General features: G+C 39.0%; 1 protein-coding gene across 2 annotated transcripts in view; it reads left to right on the top strand.

The window, feature by feature from the left end:
• The first annotated feature begins 1,478 nt into the window (after positions 1-1,478).
• Positions 1,479-20,532, top strand: part of Ptpn20 (protein tyrosine phosphatase non-receptor type 20) — a 67,418-nt gene continuing 48,364 nt past the window's right edge. Inside the window, exons 1-4 of one of the 2 annotated variants that reach the window (XM_034498028.2) lie at positions 1,479-1,562; positions 12,571-12,650; positions 14,270-14,420; positions 18,844-18,938. In XM_034498028.2, coding sequence (XP_034353919.1) covers positions 14,387-14,420; positions 18,844-18,938 — 129 coding nt within the window. In that variant the 5' untranslated portion in view covers positions 1,479-1,562; positions 12,571-12,650; positions 14,270-14,386. Of the gene's footprint in view, positions 1,573-12,570; positions 12,651-14,269; positions 14,421-18,843; positions 18,939-20,532 lie in introns of both variants that reach the window. The other variant, XM_076931464.1, reaches the window with a different exon arrangement.

Here is a 20,532-nt window from a genome sequence, read left to right on the forward strand (position 1 = left end):
ATATTTCAGTACTTTGTTCTAATAACATATTTAATAATGTAAGTGTAGAATGATGGTAGTTTTAGTACAATAAATTATTTTAAAATTTCTACTTTATTATGAATATTGTCAAGTATATTTTACTGTGTTTTATTTATAAACTAAGCTTCTTAATGTTTATGTATATGTAGAAAGAAGAGTATATACGGGGCCTGGTACCGTCTGTGGTTTCAGGCATCTTCAGGGGCTCTTGAGAAGTATTCCCATGGGTGGAGTCTACTGTACTCAGCCTTAGGTATTTTCTTATAGCATCAAAAGTAATAGGCTTGTTGGCATCTGAGGAACAGCAGGCCCAGGACCACTAGATATATTTGTCTGCCAAGTTGAACAGGGATGTAGAATGAAACCAGACAGGCAAAGCTGAGACCCAGGCTGGTGGACCAGGCCTGCACTATGGAGCAAGGGGCTGTGGATGTAGTAGGAAGCCCTGTGACGTTAAGTTCTGGGTCAGTGAGAAGAGGAACCTTGATAACCAGGTTTTCAGCCTCTGTTTTGGGATCACTGTCTGGCCCATGAGAGCATCCAGCCCTACTTTCAGCAGGATTAAGGGGAGATAGGGATGGGTTCGTTGTTTAGAGAGAAGCAGAAAGGGAAGATAGGGGTGTAAGCACAGAGGAACTGTGGCTTAATGCTTCTGTCCCTTGTCTTAACCAACATCCATAATGCGTCTCCTTTGAAACACTGAGACAAAAATGGGAATGTTTCTTGATATGATCTGTTCTCTGGAAGCAGTGATGACTTTGCTTATGGCCAGACCTACGGTAAGATGCTTCACGCTACTGACGGGGAAACACAAAGTTTAGAAAAGTTTCCAAGGAAGAGAGGGTATCTTCCATCCCTGAAGCCTGGAACAAGAAACTCACTGCTCCGTACCTGGACAAAGGGTGGTTCTTGTTGTTAAGCTACATGGCAGCTCAAACGTGTGGCTTTCTTCTTGGACAAGCATGAAGAGTTGGGGCTCAGTACAGCATATACTTCTTGTCATAATTTCAAGGGAATTGGACTGCATGGATAGAGTTATTCTTGTCAAGACAAGTTATTCTAGCTTCACACTTTCAGGCAATGTCTACGTCTTGAGTTCTTGTTCTCTGACCACTCTAGCTGAAATTGTCTGTACTGATGCGATCAGTTGACTTCCTATTCTGGCACAGACTAGGGACTTCTAGTGTACTAATCTATCTGCCTTGCTCTGATCTTAAAATATAAAAGGAGGGGGTCCCCAACTCACCCCCTTGGGATTCAGTAGGAGGTTTAGAGACTGCTCTCACTAACAATTGGTTTTATAAACCTGGCCTGAGAGGAAAAAGGATAGGCTGCAGGGAACTTAACTGGACCCACAGTGGCCGCTGAAGTTTCTCGGAAGACCAGCAGGGAGAAGCACTGTCCGCTCTGATCAGGTTTATACAGGCTCAGTATAGGACAGCAGTGCGCAGGCTCGCGGCAGTCTCCGGGATTGGACACATCGAGACTCTGGCGCGGACCTCCTGGTGAGGCAGTTGGGGGCCCGAGGCCTACAGGCCCAGGTGAGGAAAGGTGGGCCGGGTCAGGGGTGCTGAGCCGTGAGGGGGAGTCCTTCCTCTGTGTCTCAGGGAGAAGGGGCTATTGGTGCGCGGGGGCCTCGAGCAGCGGCTGGACTCCGAGGCTCTCTGTGGCCTGTGGAATGAGCCTGACCATGGGAGCGGGAGGGCTGGACTCGGCCTAGCCTCAGGGTGACGGGTGTCGGGGTGACAGGTGTGGGACCGTCATGCCTGGTGTGTGGTAGAGGAGGGTTTGGGAGTCCTGCTGTGATGTGTGCTTCACATAGGATTGGTGGTAAGCTCCTCTGGGCCTCTAAGACCAGGCTTTGATGACCCAGTTTGAAGTTTGGAGGCCAAGGGCACCATGGACACTCGAGCCAGTGAGGCTTGTGGTGTCTAGAGAGAAAACGAATTAACCAGTAACTGTTGGGGAAAGTGTACCCGGCAAATGTTCTAGAAGCTAGGTGTAGAGGAAAGAAATAAGCAAACTCCCTGACCTTCATATCCAAGAGGGCATTAACAAGTCAAGATTGAATCAAAATCAAAGAAAGCTGGGTGAGAGGAGTAGCATTTTCCGGTTAGAAGTGGCTTTTGATGTTGAGTTTGAGATACCTGTTTGTATAGCGCACAAAGAACGTACTTGGGAAGAACTTGACAGTCAATGTTGCACTTACCCCCCCCCCCCTTTGTTGTTTTTTGTTTTGCTTTTTATTCATCTGTCCCAATCACCTAGTGGATTTTAAGACTTGAGATCGAAAAGTCATACAGAGTAGTGTGAATTTGGTTCTAAAGCCGGGAAGGATGTTAGGGCTAGGGTTAACATTTTTAGTTATTACCATGTGTATGGCATGTACGGAAGTGGATGGAATTGAGAGCTCCATACAGAGGGGAGCATCGGATAGGTAAGAGGGGGAAGCTGATGGTCGCTCCTGGTGAATGCTACCGTGTAAGGTGTTTGTGAAGCAGGCTGAGACAAGATAGTTTCAGGCCAGCCTGGTCTAGCCTGCCTCAAAACAACCTCAAACTAAAAACCAAGGGCAAATGGGAATAAAATTTACCCCCAAATGTTTTTGACAACTAGGAAAATTGTAATCATTTTAATTAAACACAGCTTTAGTGTATAAGACAGAGAGGTCTTTTGGTCAAATTGATTTTTTTTTTTGGTAGGAGAAACTAGAATTTGTCCATATGCTAATGTAATTGAGATCATAGGAAAGATACAGATAAAAGTTTGCCTGAGGGAGCTCTTGAAAATCTGATAGGAGATTTATTATGGCAGACTAAGTTTTACCCAAATGCCAGGTAGAAGGGAAACAGACTGCAAGTACAGATCAGGTTGGTAATAGTGTGTCAGGAGTGAAGGCTGGTGTGGGATAGGAAAAAAACATTGCTGCGGGAGATCTCAGCAACATAGTCCTTCTTGGAAAGGGAAAGAAAACAGGAAACAGAATTGAGTTGCTGCAGTGTTAAGGCGCCAGTCTGTAATCAAGGATTTGTGAGGCCAGCCAGTGTGCTTTTAGGATTCTTTTTTTTCTGCGCATGTATTCAATCTTGGGAAGGTTATACAAAGATTAAATGAATTAGATTCATGAAAAGCATCAGTCATTGCCAGGCATATTATAATATAATCTCTGTTTGAGTTCTCATTTGCTTGCTTTTTCTGTTTTTACAAATGTGCCTAAGAGAGGGGACATTTACCAGTGGAGAGGATCTTCTCCTTTGGCACATTCTTCAGTTAAACCGGATTTCACTGAAGCTTACAGCTGTCTTTAGGCATCTGCTCCTGGTTCAGTTGTATTTATGAAGCCCTTTAATTCCGGCTGCTTGTGTTGGGAGCTATCCCCCTGGGTGGGTTGGGAGTTCATTGCAATGGCAATTACTAAAATTTTGTGAAAAATATTTTAATTGCTATATTTCATATTGGATCTAATTTACCCACAGTTATAAAATCTACAGCTCCAATATCACCAGGCGAAAAAAAAAAAGTTTAATAAGCTATTATGCCTCCCTGACCACTTGGGCAGTATTCAGATATAGTCATGGCTGATACTGACTGAGCTCCAGTTTCTAGTTTTTGTGGTAAACTTTATCTGTATTTTTTTTTTTTAGCCATAATTCTTCTATAACTTTAGTGGAATACTTAAAATATTTGACCCCAAAACCAGATCAGCTGTGCTGCCTTATTATGTAACTGTGAACAGATCTTCCAACTACTGTGTTTCTTTTTAAAAAATTCATGATATGGAAACAATAGTAGTTGCCTGATAAGGTTATTGTAAGGATCAAAGGAGTTAATGTGACGACTTCATAGAAGTATTTTTACTCATTGATTATTTCCATTAAAATCATCTAGTCATTGTGTTTTCTTAGAATTCAGGCACTGTATTATTTCTTCTTCCTTGGGGCTTGCTTTTTCCAAAACCCTTCTGGTTGTATTGTCTGTATGAGGAAAATAAATGGATATCAGCTTGCTCCTAGGTGCAAAAAATAACTTACATTTCCTCTGGACTTATGAACCTTATCAGCGGGACACCTTTCATTAGTTCTGGTATTGCCTGCTACAGAAAGCTTGGGGTCTGAGTCCATTTTTTGGGGGAAGGGATGTCCTAAACTGGCAGACCAATATTTGGTTACAAAGATCGGCAGATCTACATGGCCAATGCTCAGTACAGTGCATGGTAAATGAAGTAGGCTATTTGGCTGTACGTAAGAGACCCAAAACCAAAATCTGTAAGAGGGTTACTGTATACTGTATACTGTATAAAGAGGTTACCAAAGGGATGCATTTGTTACTGATTGAAAGCAACTGGACGGGCTTGGAATTTGGGGTGAGTGGAAACTCTAAATGATCTTTGCTCATAGACAGCGATAGAGAAAGTAAATGCACGCTTCAAAGTAGTGACCAGTACGTCTGCAATGAGAGCTGTGTGAGCTTTTGTGTGATAAAGTGCTCCATTTTCACAAATTCAGAATTGTAGTAAGGTTCTGGGATCTATCAATTTTTAAAGAATTCCATGAGTGACTTAGATATGCAGTTCATTTGGGATCTCATTAGTGTAAAGCAGTGCTTTTCAGCCCTGACTCTGTTTCATAATCAGTTTTCAGTCAAACTACCAACATTCTGGTGCTATACCTGGTGATTCAGTTTTAATTGGCTAGGATGACTCGGGTAGGGTCTGGACATTGATGCTTTTAAAATGTTCTCTGGTTGATTCTCCTGTGCTTCTAGGTTTGAAGATCATGGCCATAATCAGCCATATTTCCTTCCATAGAAGGAATTTGAAAAATAGGCATAGCTTCAAGTGGCATGGTATTAGGAAGGGGATAAATAGCACTTCTGAACTTCAATCTAATAATCAAATAACTGAAAATGGGAGAAATTAATGATTGAATTAGCATTTCTCATGCTTAGCAATGGAGATTTGATCAGGTTTGCCCTGGGTCAGAGAACTAACATTTATCAGGAGCTTTATGTATAATATTAGTCTTATACCAACTCTGGGAGACTGTATATTTTTTCCATAATTTAGATGGCAATCCTGAGGCTGAGAAAGGGTTAAGTAATTTGCATATGTCTTTATGTCTTTTTATTGGCAGTTACTAAGCCTAGATTCATTTCTTCAGTGCTTCTCAAATTGGAGCTTACTCTGGGGTAACCTGAGGGAACTTTAAAAACAACCAGTGTGGGAATTTCATTCTCAAATATGCTGATTTTATTATTCTATGGTGGCTGGGCACTGGGACTTTACAAAGCTCTTCATCTGGTTGTAGTATTATGTTCATGAGATGGTCGATCAGACTATGCACTATGCACCTCTAAGAAAGATTTTGCTTATTGTCATTGTGGGGAGTTAATGTGTGCACATGTCACACACATGCATGAAAGCCAGAGGACAGCTTTGTGGAGTCAAAAGTCTCCTTCCACTCAGGTTACCAGATCTCATGGGCATGTATCTCCACACACTGGACTCACCTGTCTACTGTTCACTTTTGTGATGGTTTAATTTCCATCTATACTGGCTTATTGTCCATTAGGTTATGTTTTTTATTTTAGATGAAGTCTCATGTAGTCCAGACTGATCTTGAACGTATTCATGGTCTTCCTGTCTTGGTCTCTCAGGTGCTGGGTTGACAGACATGTCTGTGTCATATTTCTTGGCTTCCCCTAGGTTTTTATCTGCCAGCTTTATGGGGTTATTTTTGGTATGTGATCAATTTGTGTTAATTTTTATACATAGTATGAGAATTGGGTGAAATCCATAATTTTGCATAGAGATGTTCAGTTTTTATCACTATTTGTTGAAAATACTGTCCTGTTCCCACAGTCTTGGCACCTGTCACTCAGTTTAGTTGGCCCCGTGTGAATTCTTTCTACCTTTTAGTTCTTTTATGCTTAGGTATATTTCTGTACTTACACCGATGCCATGGCATCTGGATGGTATGTTTTACCATTCCTGTTCATTGTAAGGAGGACCTCAGAGTGGGCAAATATAAGTCCTTACATGAAACATCTAGTCTTTCTGATGTTTAGATCTGCGTGAGTATGGTAAAAGTAGATGCAAAGAGTGATGCGTTTTGCAGACACTCTTACAAGAACCATATGAAGTGCTGTCATTTGAAAATGGCATGATAAAACTGCTTTTGAGAAATACAGACTTGTGCTGGTTTGAGGAGGGAGGAAGTGTGAAAAATTACAAAGGACCTAATACTAACAATATAAATTTCTAGTCATGCAATAGGGTGGAAAAGATATAAAAATATGTAGATTTTTTTAAAAAAGATATGAAAATGTATTTGTGGTCATGATGATAGGCGAAATCCCAAGGAATCTACAAAAAGGCTATTAGAAATAATGAATGGCTTTAACAAAGACACAAGATGTGAGGTCAGTTTTGTATTTCTATGCTAGAGGTGGACAACTGAAAAATTCAAACATAACGATCATTTACAATGGCATGAAAAAAATATAGATACATTTAATGAAATTGTGTAATACTGAATTCTCAAAACTATGAAACATTTGTGAAGGAAATTAAAGAAAGCCAAATGAATAGAGTAACATTGGTTCTACTTGGTGCTCTTTTGTTGAGAACTTTTTGCATCTCTATTCATGATAGATGCTGATTTGTAAAGACAGGTCTTTGGTTTTGATATCAAGGTTAATAGTGGTCTCATAAAGTTAATTGTGCTTGTTTCCTCTTTCACTTTGTGGGACATTTGGTTTAAATTGTTCCTGTTCTCCAGGTCTGAAGAGCTCATCTGGAAAGCACATGGGCTGATTGTTTTCCCGTGTCAGTTCCTTTCAGTGAGCGTCAGGACTCTGTGTCTTTCTGGATATAGTCCTTGCTCTCCATATTACAGATCTGTTATAGAGCTGTTTATAAGATATATCGATTTGTCTGAATGACACTGGCAAGGGCTATAATGAACTCCCTTTCCTTTCCTTTTCTTTTGTGGATTTTGGTTGTTTCTATCTTCATCCTGTCCTACTCTCCCCTTCTCCCTCTGTGTCTCTTCCCTCCCATCCATTCTCATCTGTTCAGTAGTGTGAGTGCAGTATTTTTATCTGATGATGACCACCAGCCACACTGCTACTGTGGTGTAAGTTGATTTAAATGAAATTAATAAAAGTTAATTTCTTAGTCACATGATTCCCATTTTAAGTTTTTAGTGGCCAAGAACTTAGTAGCTCATTTGTTTGTTATTCAGTAATATTCCTTTGATGGACACATCACAGTATATCCATTCACATACTGAAGCATTTCTTAGTAGTTTCTAGTTTTTGATGGTTATGAATAAAATAGCTACAAATATTGAAAACTCCAGTGAACGACTACTGAATCTCATGGTAGATAATACTTTGTTTAGCTCTGTAAGGATATGCTAACACTGTCTACTAGAGTAACCACACCGTATTCCCAGCAAGCAAAGAAGCAAACAAACAGGTAACAACAGTAAAGGCAACAGAAAATTAATGGCCCAAACTTAGATTAACTAAATTTTATCCTTGTAATTGTCTTATTTTGAATTTTTGACTTCCCAAAGATGCTTTAAAATTCTAAACCTGACACTTGGTACTAGGACTTTATTTGGAAATAAGGCCTTTTAAGAAGTCAGTAAATGAAATGAAAGTTCCAACCAGTAACTTGTGTTCTTGTAGGAAAAGAGACATTCGAATATAAGTACACAGGGAGAATGTGATTTGACAGTAGAGGCAGAACTTGGAGTGCTGTGACCAAAAGCCAGGGGTCATGAAAGCCTCCTGCTGAGCCATAGGTGTTAGAAGAAGAAAGGAGTGTTCCTTCCCTCAAGCTTTGTGAGGAGTGGAGGGATGGCTTTGCTGACACTTGAACTTCTGTTTCCAGAACTGTAGGATAATACATTTTTAATTTTTTTAAAAGTCCGTTCAGCATGTGGTATAGCACCTTGTTTTGGAAGCCCCAGGAAACTAACACAATATCCCGGCACAGGTTTTGGAATTGGGTACTATTTGGGTAGACACGGGAAAAGTGGTGAGGCGCACAACATAAAAGCTCTAGACGAGCTTAATGAGACTTGGGTAGCAATATAGATCTGATGCTGGAAAAGACAAGAGAATTGTGTAAAACATATGTTTGTTTTGGAGAATACATGTATCATTGTGAGCTGAGCTTTGTTAGAAAACGGACTTCATGGGTGAGATCTTAAAGGAATGAAAATTATAATAACTGACACAGAGGAAAGGCTAACACTTTGTTAAGAGTGTCAAAAACTTGCTGGATTGTGGTGAATGGTTGAGGAGGTGGCTCAGCAGTTAAGAGCACTTGTTGCATTTGTAGAGGATTTCAAGTTCAGTTCTTAGCACCTATATAGCATATAGGTGATTCCAGTTCCAGGGTATCTGGCACACTTTTCTGGCCTCTGCAGGCACAAGACATGCACACAGTACTCATACATACATTCAAGAAATGCATATGCATTTATAACAATGCATATGCATTTATATATGCATAATGTAACAATAAAACTTGAAGCATCCCATATCAACAACAACCACAGAAAAAGAAAGAAAAAGAGAAGGCGGTGGCAACAGCTGAGTAGCTTCAGCACTAACATTGAACAGTTGGCAGGATAAACTGCAAAGTGGTGTGATCACCGAGTGGCCAGCGGCTTTACAACTGGAGAAGCAGAAGTGGAGACTGACAGACAGATTGAGCCACAGAAGTGGTGTGGTGACTGGCCAAGGCTCGAACAACTGCAGGAGAGAGACTGGAACTGCTGGAGGCCTTTACAGCGGCCACAGTGGAGTTGCAACAGAACAGAACAACAAAAGCAGTATAAGAAAGCAGTGGAGGTGGAAGGAGCCAACAGCAGAGCTGTAGCAGAGATGGCCGAGGTAGTCATAGCCTAAAGGGCTATGATGGCGAATCTTGGCTGTCAACTACATCTGGAATCAACTGAAACCCATGTAGCTGGGGCACATCTGTGGCTTTTCTTGATTGAATCATTTGAAGTGGGAAGATCCACCCCAAATCTTGGTCACATCTTCTGATGATAGCTTATAAAAATGGACAAGGAAGAAGGAAGCTTTTGCATTTTACTGGTTTGCCTTTTCCTACACTACTAGCAAGTTCATCTGTCCTGTTGCTGAGTCATTCCTTCACTGGTATTAGAACCTACTTCTCAGGATTCTAACATAGCCCAGCAGCTTTCTAAGACTCCAGCACCAGATTGGGACTCCCAAGACATCCAGTTTCATGGACTGAACAACTACTGGATCCTTGTCCTTTTTGTTGGAAGACATCTATTTTTGGACTACTTGAACCATAGCCTGTAGATCATTCTAATAAACAAATGTGTGCATGAGTGTACGTGCACAAACACAAACACAGTCTCCCTCCCTCCCTTCCGCTATCCTTCTCTTCCTCCCCCCTCCAGCTCTGTTCCTCTAGAGAACCCTAATTAATACATAGGCCAAATGTCTAAATATTTTATAGTGGCAAATGTCTTGGCACTATAAAACTAACCACTATCAAGAGCTGACTTCCTAGGCCTATATAAAAGCTCTCACACTTTTGTCACTGTCAGGTTAAGAGTCCTTGTGTGTTTGCCCAAGACTTTCATTAGAGTTGTGACACTAGGAGGCACTACCTGCTGTTGTTTTCAGGTTGTCTGTTGTTGATGCCAAGAGATTCAGAAGCTTCCCATGAAGTGCACTAGAAGAGCCTTGCCTTTTCTCCTCATGTTTTCTGTGTAGAGCAAAGCACCCCAACCCTCTGACTATTCCTGAGTGATTAGGTAGCTGATTAGGTGACTCCTGGATCCACAGCACTTCATTGCTTTTCTGTCTTCTGTAGATGCTGAAGGTACTGGTGGCTTTCTAGTCTTCTTAGGCTTGACTCTTACCATCCCAATGACCCTTCTAAGCATTTTGTTTTGGGGAGAAGAATGCCAATGAAACATTTTGTTACTTTTTAAACCAGACATCAACTAAGGGCCAGACTTTCATTCAGACTTTTTTTTCAAACTACCTACCTACCTACTACCTACTTACCTACCTACCTAATGAATTAACTTTACACCCTGATCTCAACTCCCCTCCTCCATCCTCCAGCCTTTCCTCCCTCCCTCAGAAAAGGGGAACCTCCCATGGATAATAACCCACCTTGGCATATCAAGTTGTAGTAGGACTAGGCACATTTTTTTTTCTATTATGGCTACTCAAGGCATTCCAGTCAGGGGAAAGGAATCCAAACGCAGGCAACAGAGTCAGAGATAGCCCCTTCTCCTGTTGTTAGGAATCCCACATGAAGACCAGGCTGCACAAATCTTTTACATACATACTTGTAAAAGAGACAGTAGAATGCCAGATGGCTCTGAGATTCAGAAGGTTGGAAGGGCTTAACCAACAGAATTTAAGTCATGAATGAAACAGTGGATCATATACTTCAGTACAGAATAGCAGAAATATTCCAGATTGTGGAGTTGCTTTAAAAAGATGATTAAGGCAACGACAGCAGTAACAAATTTCAAAAAGGCCAGGTGTGGTGACTCACACTTTTAATCCTAGCACTTGGGAAGCAGAAGTAGGCAGAGCTCCATAAGTTTGAGAATAGTTTGATCGGGGCTACCTAATGCTTTCCTTCCTCAAAAATGAAACAGAGCAACAAAAAGATGTTTTAAGTGAACACTTTTAGTCAGAAAAGCCTCACAGTCTGGCTCATAACTGTGGGTTCCCTGGCTACAACTTACTAAGCATTGTTGACATAGGATTCTAATGCTTTTAAAATCTTAAATTGTTCACTGTTCAAAACAATGGCCACAGTACTTCTCAACAAACTTAATATTGATGCTGTAAATGGGTCATGACTCTTTAAAATGCTTTTTATTAGTAACTTACAATTGTTTTAACTTACTTGTTATTTATTTGGCCTCAATTTTATTGAAGTATATTATATTTTTATTGCACTAAAATCACTTTATTGAAGTATAAGCACATACAAAAATCTTGGTCTTGTGAATAAATGTGATATCCTTAATTCCTTTCTAATCTGAATTGTTTTCTCTCTCCTTACATGTTTTTCTTCATAGTATAAGACAAACATGTTGATGCTTACAAGATAATGTGTGCCCTTTACTTTCCCTACACTTCCCTGGCAACAGTAGACGCCAGGGATAGGGATCGGCTCGGTCTTCATGGTGCCTGCTTAGCCTGCACAAAACCCTGAGTTCAGTCCCTAACACCACATAAGCCAGACCTGTGACGATGGTACACACTTGTACCGTCAGCATTTAGGAAGCTAGAGACAGTTGGATTAGAACTTCAAGGTCATCCTATGAGTACATGGTGAGTTCAAGGCCCATCTGGAATGTATAAAACCCTGTATCCAAAAAAGGGAGAACAGCCAATATTCACAGTGAAAGTAAATTACCCACTGGTATACTGCAAAATAAATGGTGTAATTAGATGAGACAACACCATTTATTTTTAAAAGAACCCCATCTAAAGCAAAAACAATCCTTAAGACATAAGTCCTATCAAGTAATACAGCTTTTAAAAACTTGTATTGGGAGTATCTTTATAGGAAATAAATACTTTTTTTTTTTTTTTTTTTTTTTTTTTTTTTTTTAGAAAGAGCATTATCTCCAGGTGACTGTAGAGTTCCAGAGTTCATCAGTTTTCAGTTCTGAGGCTTATTGCATCTTCTTTCTGGCTAGTGTAAGCTTCTGAGAGTAGGGCACTTTAGCACGTTAAGAAGTATTTCAAACAGCATCAGCCCTGAAAGTAACTGCCAGGGCAGAGTGGGCATGTCACTCTAAGTAGTAAATGAGGCATCTTTTACCCAGACTAAAATCCATTATGAAGAGTTGGTCTTAGCACCTCAACTGAGTATCTTTTTTTCTTTTTTCCTTTTAGGTCTTTCTTCTCAGGGCTAATTCCTTGATTTTCGACATTATTACATCTCTCTTAAGAGAGAGAAACCTTTGTATTTGGCCTGGAGGGTGATCTATGATAGCCATATTTGGGGTCTCAAGTGAGTGAGTTTATGAAGCATGTGGAAAGCAAAAGTACAAGAATAGCAAGTAGCAAAGTGAGATAGGCAGACAGCATCACATCAGGTGCAGCATCAGCAGAGGCATGGAAGCCTGACAGAAAAAACAAAGTAACTCAAATAAGACACACACAGTAGCCAGCAGAAATGACTGTAGTAACCTCTATTAGAAATAGATTACCTTCTCGTTCTCCTTAAGGGTGCAATACTTTCTGTATTAGAAAGTATTAGAAAGCTACATGTAGTAGCTGCATGAAGTCAAAAATACTTGTAGAATGAATCTCATAGGGGATGCCACAGCCTGAAAAAGCACTGTTTTATACGGTATGAAGTAACTTTAGCATAGAGCATAGCCCGATCTCCACAGTGCTGAGTTCTATGACTTGTTCTATTCCTGTCCTGTAGCTCAACACAGAACTAAATGTTCATCAACTCAATATTAAGTTTTGTTTATTCATTCAGTTTCTCTCTTGTTTTTCCAGGATTGTCTCTGACTCACTGCACTGGATTTGGTAAAAGCATCTCAGAAGTGGGTGTGCCTTTTTGAATGAAATGATCAATGGTAACTTGTCACTTTCAATATTGGTTATCTTTATAAAGAAAAAGAAACAAAAATTTGGTTTAAGAACCTTTCAGCCATGCTATAAACAATTTTTAAAAGGCATAAAACATTGTTTGGATGCATTTTTTTTTTTTACTTTTGTAGATTGAAACTGGTGATTATTGGGTATAAATTAAGAAATATTTCACCTACTTATTTGTGAACTAGAGCAATCTAATTTATGTATATTTATTTAAGGAGAACAAATCATTTGAATTTTTCACATATTTATTTGGCGGGCTGTCAGGTATGAGGTATGGCATATTTAAACCCTGATGTTAAATAAGAAATTAGGTCTCTACTTACCAAGGAATATTTAGAACTTAGCTGGCAGAATTCCAAGGGAAATTAATTTTGGCATTAATTAAAAAGAGCTGTTGAACATGCTTTTAACTATGTAGTTGGAAGGACAGAGGATTGTCATTATCAGAGGTTCTTAGCACACAGCTCAGCCTCTCAGCTCTGCCTCTGGGAGTGCTCCTCAGTGCTCCTCAGTGCTCCTCAGGTGAGTCCTTTGCCTCACTATCAGCTGGAAGGCTTTTGTTAGTTTCCTTCTATAAACAAAGGTATTTTCTTTCTTCTGTTTTAAAGTAGAATTTCTAAGAAATTAAAAATGCAACTCATATATGTTTGAAATCACATCTAAGATTTTATTAAGCTCATTACTGAAGAAACCAGAAGGATGGCAAAGGTCACTCTGAGATAGTTCAAAGATCTAGATTCTTATCTAGAGTCTTGAATTAAGGAATTTTGCACTAAGGTTAGAGTAAGTGTGAGTTACACTTAAAACACTGGTTAATGATTGACGCAGCAGTCTTTGGTGTTATCTTACCTATCAGAAAGTATTTGTATCACCACTAAACAAAAATGTACATGTTACTATACAAGTTTAATAAATCTAGAAGGCTTAATAGTAAACATCTGAGTAGGTTATAATTTTCCCACATAAATAGTTGTTGGAGTAGTTTGTCATCACAAGACACTGGAAGAACATTCCATCTGTCTTTTTGCTTTATCTCAAATTGTAAGTAATTTTTATTAATATATTTTAAAATGCTTTGTATTGAGACATTCACTTTAAACTCATATTAATTCATTTTTGGACAGCTAATGAAAAAGTATCTCCATGTTTAAAATCTCAGAATTTGAGATGCTGAGGCAGGGGCTTTACTTTAAGTTCAAGGTTACATAGTGAGTTTCATGGAAACTCACAAAATCTTGGTTATAGAAAAAATATATGTGTATATGCACACATGAGTGTGTGCATACGTGTGTGTGTGTGTATGTGTTAGCCAATAGAAAAAAGATAATAGAAAGAATAAAACATGATCTTATGGGGGCAATTATGACAATGATTCGAAAATAAAAAGTATTCATGTGAGGACTTTTTATAGATTGAACCAAAATGAACAGCTCAGTGACAGGCTTTGCACCTAATGCTTTTTATTTTGCATTGAATAACATTGATAAGGCATTTTAAAAAATTGAGTGCCCTTTGAATGACAGTGGCTGAATTATTAGTTAAAATGTAAAGTTCCAGTTGTCTAACAGAAAACTCTTTGCTTCATGTATTTGATTAGGAGTGCTCCAATGGTATGCTGGGCCCTGGGTACTAACTAGACCTGCCTGACTCCAGGAACTGAGGCTCAGCGTCTGCAGAAGCTTTTTGCCCATCTCATTCCGGCTATGGGGACAACATGTCTTCACCCGGGGAGGTTAATCAAAAAACTGGTAGGTCCTCATGGGTTCTTCACCTAGAGGAACTTGGGAATAGGAACAACTGAAGCTGTGCCTCTCGTACTGTAGCCATGAATAAGGACTGCCTGTGGCTTTGTTAGTCTGCAGAGGCCAGTTCTCTGACTCTAGGGACAGCCATGTAAAAAGCCATCATATGCACAGTACTAAGGAGTACACTCAAGTCTGACTTTATCTGTTCCAAATAACATTTTTTTTTTTACTTATTGTAAACCAAGTTTATTTTACAGAGTTTATGAAAACCACACTCCCCTGTAAAACCTCAAAGACGATAATGAAACCACTAACTTTCTCATTACGCTGTTGTTATTTCTGTTTTTTTCCCCTTAGATATAAACTCAGGGTATGCACATTTCTAAAGGCTTGGTTCATAGTACAGGTGTCACCTGTCTCTCAGCTGGTCCATGCTGTCATTCTCTAGCCCCAGTCAGTAGCTTGCTGTCATTTTCTGTCCTCCTCCCTTTCCTTCTCTTTTTTCTCTCCTGGTTTAGTTTTTATGAGATAGAATCTTCTATTTAAATAGGCTGGCCTCAAACTCACTATGCAATGGCCTGGAATTGTCAGTTCTCCTGCCTCAGCCTCCAAATGCTGGAATTATGTACTTGTGGCACCATACAAGCTTTGGCCATTGCTTTTAGAATTCCTCTCTTTTATTCTTTCTGGACTCAACTTCTATTTCCTTTTCTACTGTCTTTGTCTACACTATCCTTCCATTCTGGGTAGGGTATCCCTCCCCAGCATTGTTGTACATTGTGAGATAAGCACCACAATCAAGCTCATGAACATATCCAGTACTTTATATAACTGGTTTTTAGTTTTGGTGTGTAGTAAGAGTGGTTAAGGTCTGCACTTGTAGCACATCTCCAGCTACAGTGACAGTATGATAAACGGTAGAAATAGTGTTGTCAATTCAACCTTCAGAATTTATTCATTTATGTGAGTAATACTTTGTATCTTTTTACCAACAATAGCCTACTTGCCTCTGGTAATTGCCATGTGATTCTGTATTACATTTATAATTGAGATAATGCAGTTTTGACTTTCTGTAGCTGGCTTATTTTACTTAGCATTATGTCCTCTAGGTTTATCCATGTTGTTGTAAATGGCAAAATTTCCTCTTTTTATGATGACTATTACATGATATTTATATTTACAATATTTTATTTATCCATTTCTTTTTTGACAGGTATTTAGGTTGGTTTTACATTTTGGCTGCTGAGATTTCATACTGCAGGGATGTGGGGAATGCTTGTGTTCTTTTACGATATTCATCCACTGATTTTTAGTACCACATACCTAGCAGTAAGATTTCTAGACTTTCTGATAATTCTAAGTTTTGCATGGAAACACCATATGTTTCTATAACAGGTGCTTTTCTATATGTACCCTCACAGCTAACAGCATATAATGAAGACTTCTCGGCATCCTTGGCAGCACTTGCTCTCTTCTGACTTTTTGGTAGTAGTAGTCTTAACAGGTGCATGGTCACACTCATGGTGCTTTTGACTTTGATTTTCCTATTGATCACTGACATGGAACACCCTCACATACATGTGATCAACATTTGTATTTCTTCTTTGGATAAATGTTTAGCTCTTCACCCATTTTGAATCAGGTTGTCTTTTTTCCTTTTGATTTGTCTGAATTCTTTATGTACTTTGGATATTAGTCCTTATCAGAGATGGTTTAAATATCTCCTCTTTCTCTAAGTTTCCTCTTGCTGTTGTTTCTTTTGCTTTGCAGGTACTTTAATTTGATGCTTGCATATTTTTGCCTGTTACTTTTACTTTTGGTGTCATATTGCAAACCCATTACTCAAATCAGTTTTTTTCTCTAGTGGTTTTATAGTCTTGGTCTTATATTTTAAGATAATATAAACTTGTATTTATAAATTTTGACAATTTGTTTTTAGTTTGGGTTAGGGATACAGTTTTATTTTTCTGAATATGGATCCAGGTTTCTTTGATATTACTTATGAAGAAGATTAGCCCTTTTAAAAATGTTGATTATCATTTATTTTTTAGAATTTCATTCATGAGCACTATATATTATTTCTACCCCTACCTTTTCCAATTTCAACTCTTCTCCATCTACCTTCCCTCTCAAGTTCATGATCACACACACACACACACACACACACACACACACACACACACAGAGAGAGAGTTTCAGTCAGGGCTTCTGTTGCTGTGGTAAAGTATCATGACCATTGCTTCTGTTAGTGTTACTAGTGCTGTGAGATAAAACACTGTGATCAAACCAACTTGGGGAGGAAAGGGTTTATTCAGCTTACACTACCACATAAGAGTTCATCATCAAAAGAAGTCAGAAACTCATACAGGGCAGGAACCTGGAGATAGGAGCCGATGCAGAGGTCTTGGAGGGGTGCTGCTTACTGGCTTGCTCCTCATGGCTTGCTCAACCTGCTTTTTTATTTATTTATTTATTTTTATAGAACTCAGGGCTAGAACCATCCACATCATTCATTAATCAAAAAAAATTCCCTATAGGCTTGCCTACAGACCAACCTAGTAGAGGCATTTTTTTTTTTTTCAAATTGGAGTTCTTCTTCCCATATAATTCTAGCTTGTGTCAGGTTGACCAGAAACTCTTTAGGACATACTCAGCCAACTAACCTACTGAGCCCATTTAGTCTTGTTTTGTGTACATGTATTCAGGGATGACCACTTGGAGTTAGGTAATCTGTAAGAGAGCTCATCCCTTAAGAAGGCTGGTTCTCCTTTCTCAGCAGCAGTGTCCTTCTTCATCTAAGTCTGGGACCGATATGGTGCCAGTTTCATTTAGGCATAAATGTTGTTGAGATTTCATGGATGCAACTATACTGACTTGACTTTCATGTCTAGAAGACACTATCTAGCACAAGCTATTTTGATTATCTGGCTCTTACAATCTTTCAACTTCCTCTTCCATAATATTCTCTGAGCCTTAGATGTATGGTTGTATTGTACCAAGTGGAGCTGGGCAAATTCACTTATTTTCAGCATTATGACCAAATGACCAAATGTTGATGTCTGTAGTAGCCCTTATTTGGTGCAAAAAGAAGCTTCTTTGGTGAGGGGTGAGAACTACACCTAACTGTGAGCATAGGATTTATATTCAGAATAATTAGAAATTGAATTAGTTTAAGAAAATGGCAGTGGTAACCATTTTCCTCCTCTAGTCTTTGGCCTCTGTATCCAGGAGTGGTTGGCTAGGTGCACCGTGCCTGGCATGAGAGGCTACCTTCTTCTTTATTGTTTATTCTTAGTCCCTTGAAAAAGATCAGTTGACAGTCAAAATGTGTATTTATTTCTGTATTGTATATTTTTTTCTGTTAGCCCATGTGTATATTTTTATGCTGACCCAGCATACTATTTTGATTATCATAGCTATAGCTTTGTAAAGCTATAGCTTTGAAATTAGGAAGTATGATGGATTTAGCTTTTTTCTTCTTGCTTAAGATTGCTTGGTCTTTTGTAACTAAGGATCCTTTGTAACTATTGCCTTAGAGGTGCAAGCGAGGCTCTGTGAGTACAGCTCACTCCTGACTTTGCAGCTCCAGCTCCACAAGTTCTTCTGGTCTCCTTCATACTCAGACAGACCAGGCAGCCGCTTCCTTTCTCTTGGTGACTTACTTAGCACATGAATTATTCTCTGCTTTCCCCTTTTAGTATAGACATGCTATGGACTACATATTGATAATTATAGCGTTTATTGTCAATACAGAGGATTAGGAAGCTTGACATAGGGCGTCTGGGTGGCTTTCCTATTGCTGTGTCATTTCCAGATCAGGTATATGTACTTCACCAGAAGTATCCTCTTAAACTGTAAACCCACCAGCAGCTGTGGAATCATGGCAAAAATGAATGTTACTAATTTGGTGTAGAATTGCCACTCTGAGTTCCTTTTTGTTTTTATTTCTCAGATGTCTAGGATTATTTTGCTGTATTTGTTTTAGCTCAATCTTTTTGGGATATTGTCTCTCTAGTATGCATCCCTGACTATCCTGAAACTCACTGTGTAGAATAGACTAGCCATAACTCACAGATACCTCCTGCTTCATGGATTCGGAAATACAGAATAATTTTACTTTATAGCTCTCAGTGTGTAGGTTCTATAGGTTGTTTATACTTCAAATTCCCCTGAAGAATATTTTATTTAATAATATGGCAATTAAGAAAAAAAGAAATTGCTTACAAATCAGCTTTATAAGTATAATATTAGGAAACAAAATACTCTTTGATGCTGGTTTTTCAAAGCAGGGGGGAAGAAATTAATATACAAGATAAACATAAGATGATTTTAAAAATTTCTCTCATATAGCTTGACTTTTCTCACTAGTATTTCAACTTCTGTTAGTGTTTCCCATTTGACCGAGTCTTTGTTTCTTTTTGTTCAGGAAGAGCTAATGGTGAAGATGAAGATGACACAGATGACCTGAATCCCCGGAAGTCGTTGCCTTCATCAAGTCAGAAAATGACACCTACAAAACCGGTAAAACTAAAAGGAGCGGGCTTTCTGCTAACTGCTGGTGGTAGTTCTTAGACCACTGATTCAGCGCTTTTAGGAATAAGTATATATTTACTTTTTCTTACCACAGTTACTTCTTATTTAAAAAGAATACTTCTGATATTAAAAATGACCAGAATAGGAATTGAAAAGATTGGAGGGTTTTGTTTTTGACAATCTAGAGGAAACTTCTTTCATTGCTAGTCTAGAAATTTTACTTGTTTTGATATTCATGCTATTTTGTGTTACTACCAGGTACAAAATAAAATATCTCATGAAATATGAAGAGCACTTAGATGTATTGATGATGTTTTTAATTGATAAAAACCATATGGTATAATGTCTTCAAATTATGGAAAGTCAAGCTTGTAAGTAATCCTTAGCATACATGATTTTTTTTTTTAGAAGCAGTTTAGGGAAACAGCGAAGATGGGAGGTATACATTTAAGCTTACAGGTGCTTTGTTCAGGATCCTGCGGGAGGGCTTAGGCTTGTGTTTCTCTTATAATCCTCCTCTCTCAGCTGGGATCACATGTGTGTAGCATGCCCAGTTGCATTTTCTTTTTCTCTTATCCAGTCATCTGGAGCTTGGGGACTTAGATGCTGCTGCTTCACTCACTTCTGTCTCCTAGAATGTACAGCACGAAAAGTCTGTACCATGAGCAAGCTCTTCACACCTCTTTGACTAAACTTCTGTTTGCACCTAAGACTGGCAAGAGTGCTGCTTCAAAGACTGATGCAGCTTGGTTGTAGTCTCCTGGAGTCTTGTCTACCCTTCTGTTATATGTGTGGTAGACAGACACGTCAAGGTCATCAGAACATCTGGCTTGGAATCTCTAGCCTAGGGTCATGTTTGACTGTTAATCCACAGAATGTTATTTTTTCTTCAATAAAGATGATTTGAAAGTGAGCAACTTCACCGAATGTCCCAAGGAGCTTCCTTTTTATTAGCGCACATTAATTATGGAGAGCAATGAGTTTCATTATGGCACTTTCATGCATTTGATCACATTCGATCCCTAGGCCTTTTTTTTTTTTTCACAAGTTGGAAGCTTAGCTGGGTGGGATCTGTCTGAGGCACTCTTCTCATTGTTTCAGTGCAGTTTGGGTGTCACCTAAACAAGACTAATCTCCTTAGCAATTACATTCTCTTTTCTCCTCCATGCCTTGGGGCAGCATTACATTTACTGGTGCTGCTTTCCCCTCTCCAAACTGTACATTTGTATTTTTCTCTGCCCTACTTGCTCTTTTTCTATATAAAAGTGTCACTAATAACCATTCCACAGGTTCAATGTTATGCAGACTGAAATTTCCCTGGTCAAATAGGTCAGTCCTTTGCTTTTTAATTTAGTCTTAGATAAGGTCTCAGGGACATGGACAAAAGGCTGCTAGATTCTTTGCCCAGGTATCATAGGAGTGTCCTTGAGCCCAGTTGCTCATGCACTTTGTTCCTCTCGAAACCTCTTGACCTGTTCTTTACCCTCTGCATTACTCTCAGCATTGCTGTATTTCAGGTTCCTACTAAAACAGCCTGTTAATCTCTGTTTACAGCATTGAACTGTTCTAGTCCAAAGTTTCA

This window comes from Arvicanthis niloticus, chromosome 3 (genome assembly GCF_011762505.2).
Source record: "Arvicanthis niloticus isolate mArvNil1 chromosome 3, mArvNil1.pat.X, whole genome shotgun sequence".
In the NCBI taxonomy this organism is placed as follows: Eukaryota; Metazoa; Chordata; class Mammalia; order Rodentia; family Muridae; genus Arvicanthis; species Arvicanthis niloticus.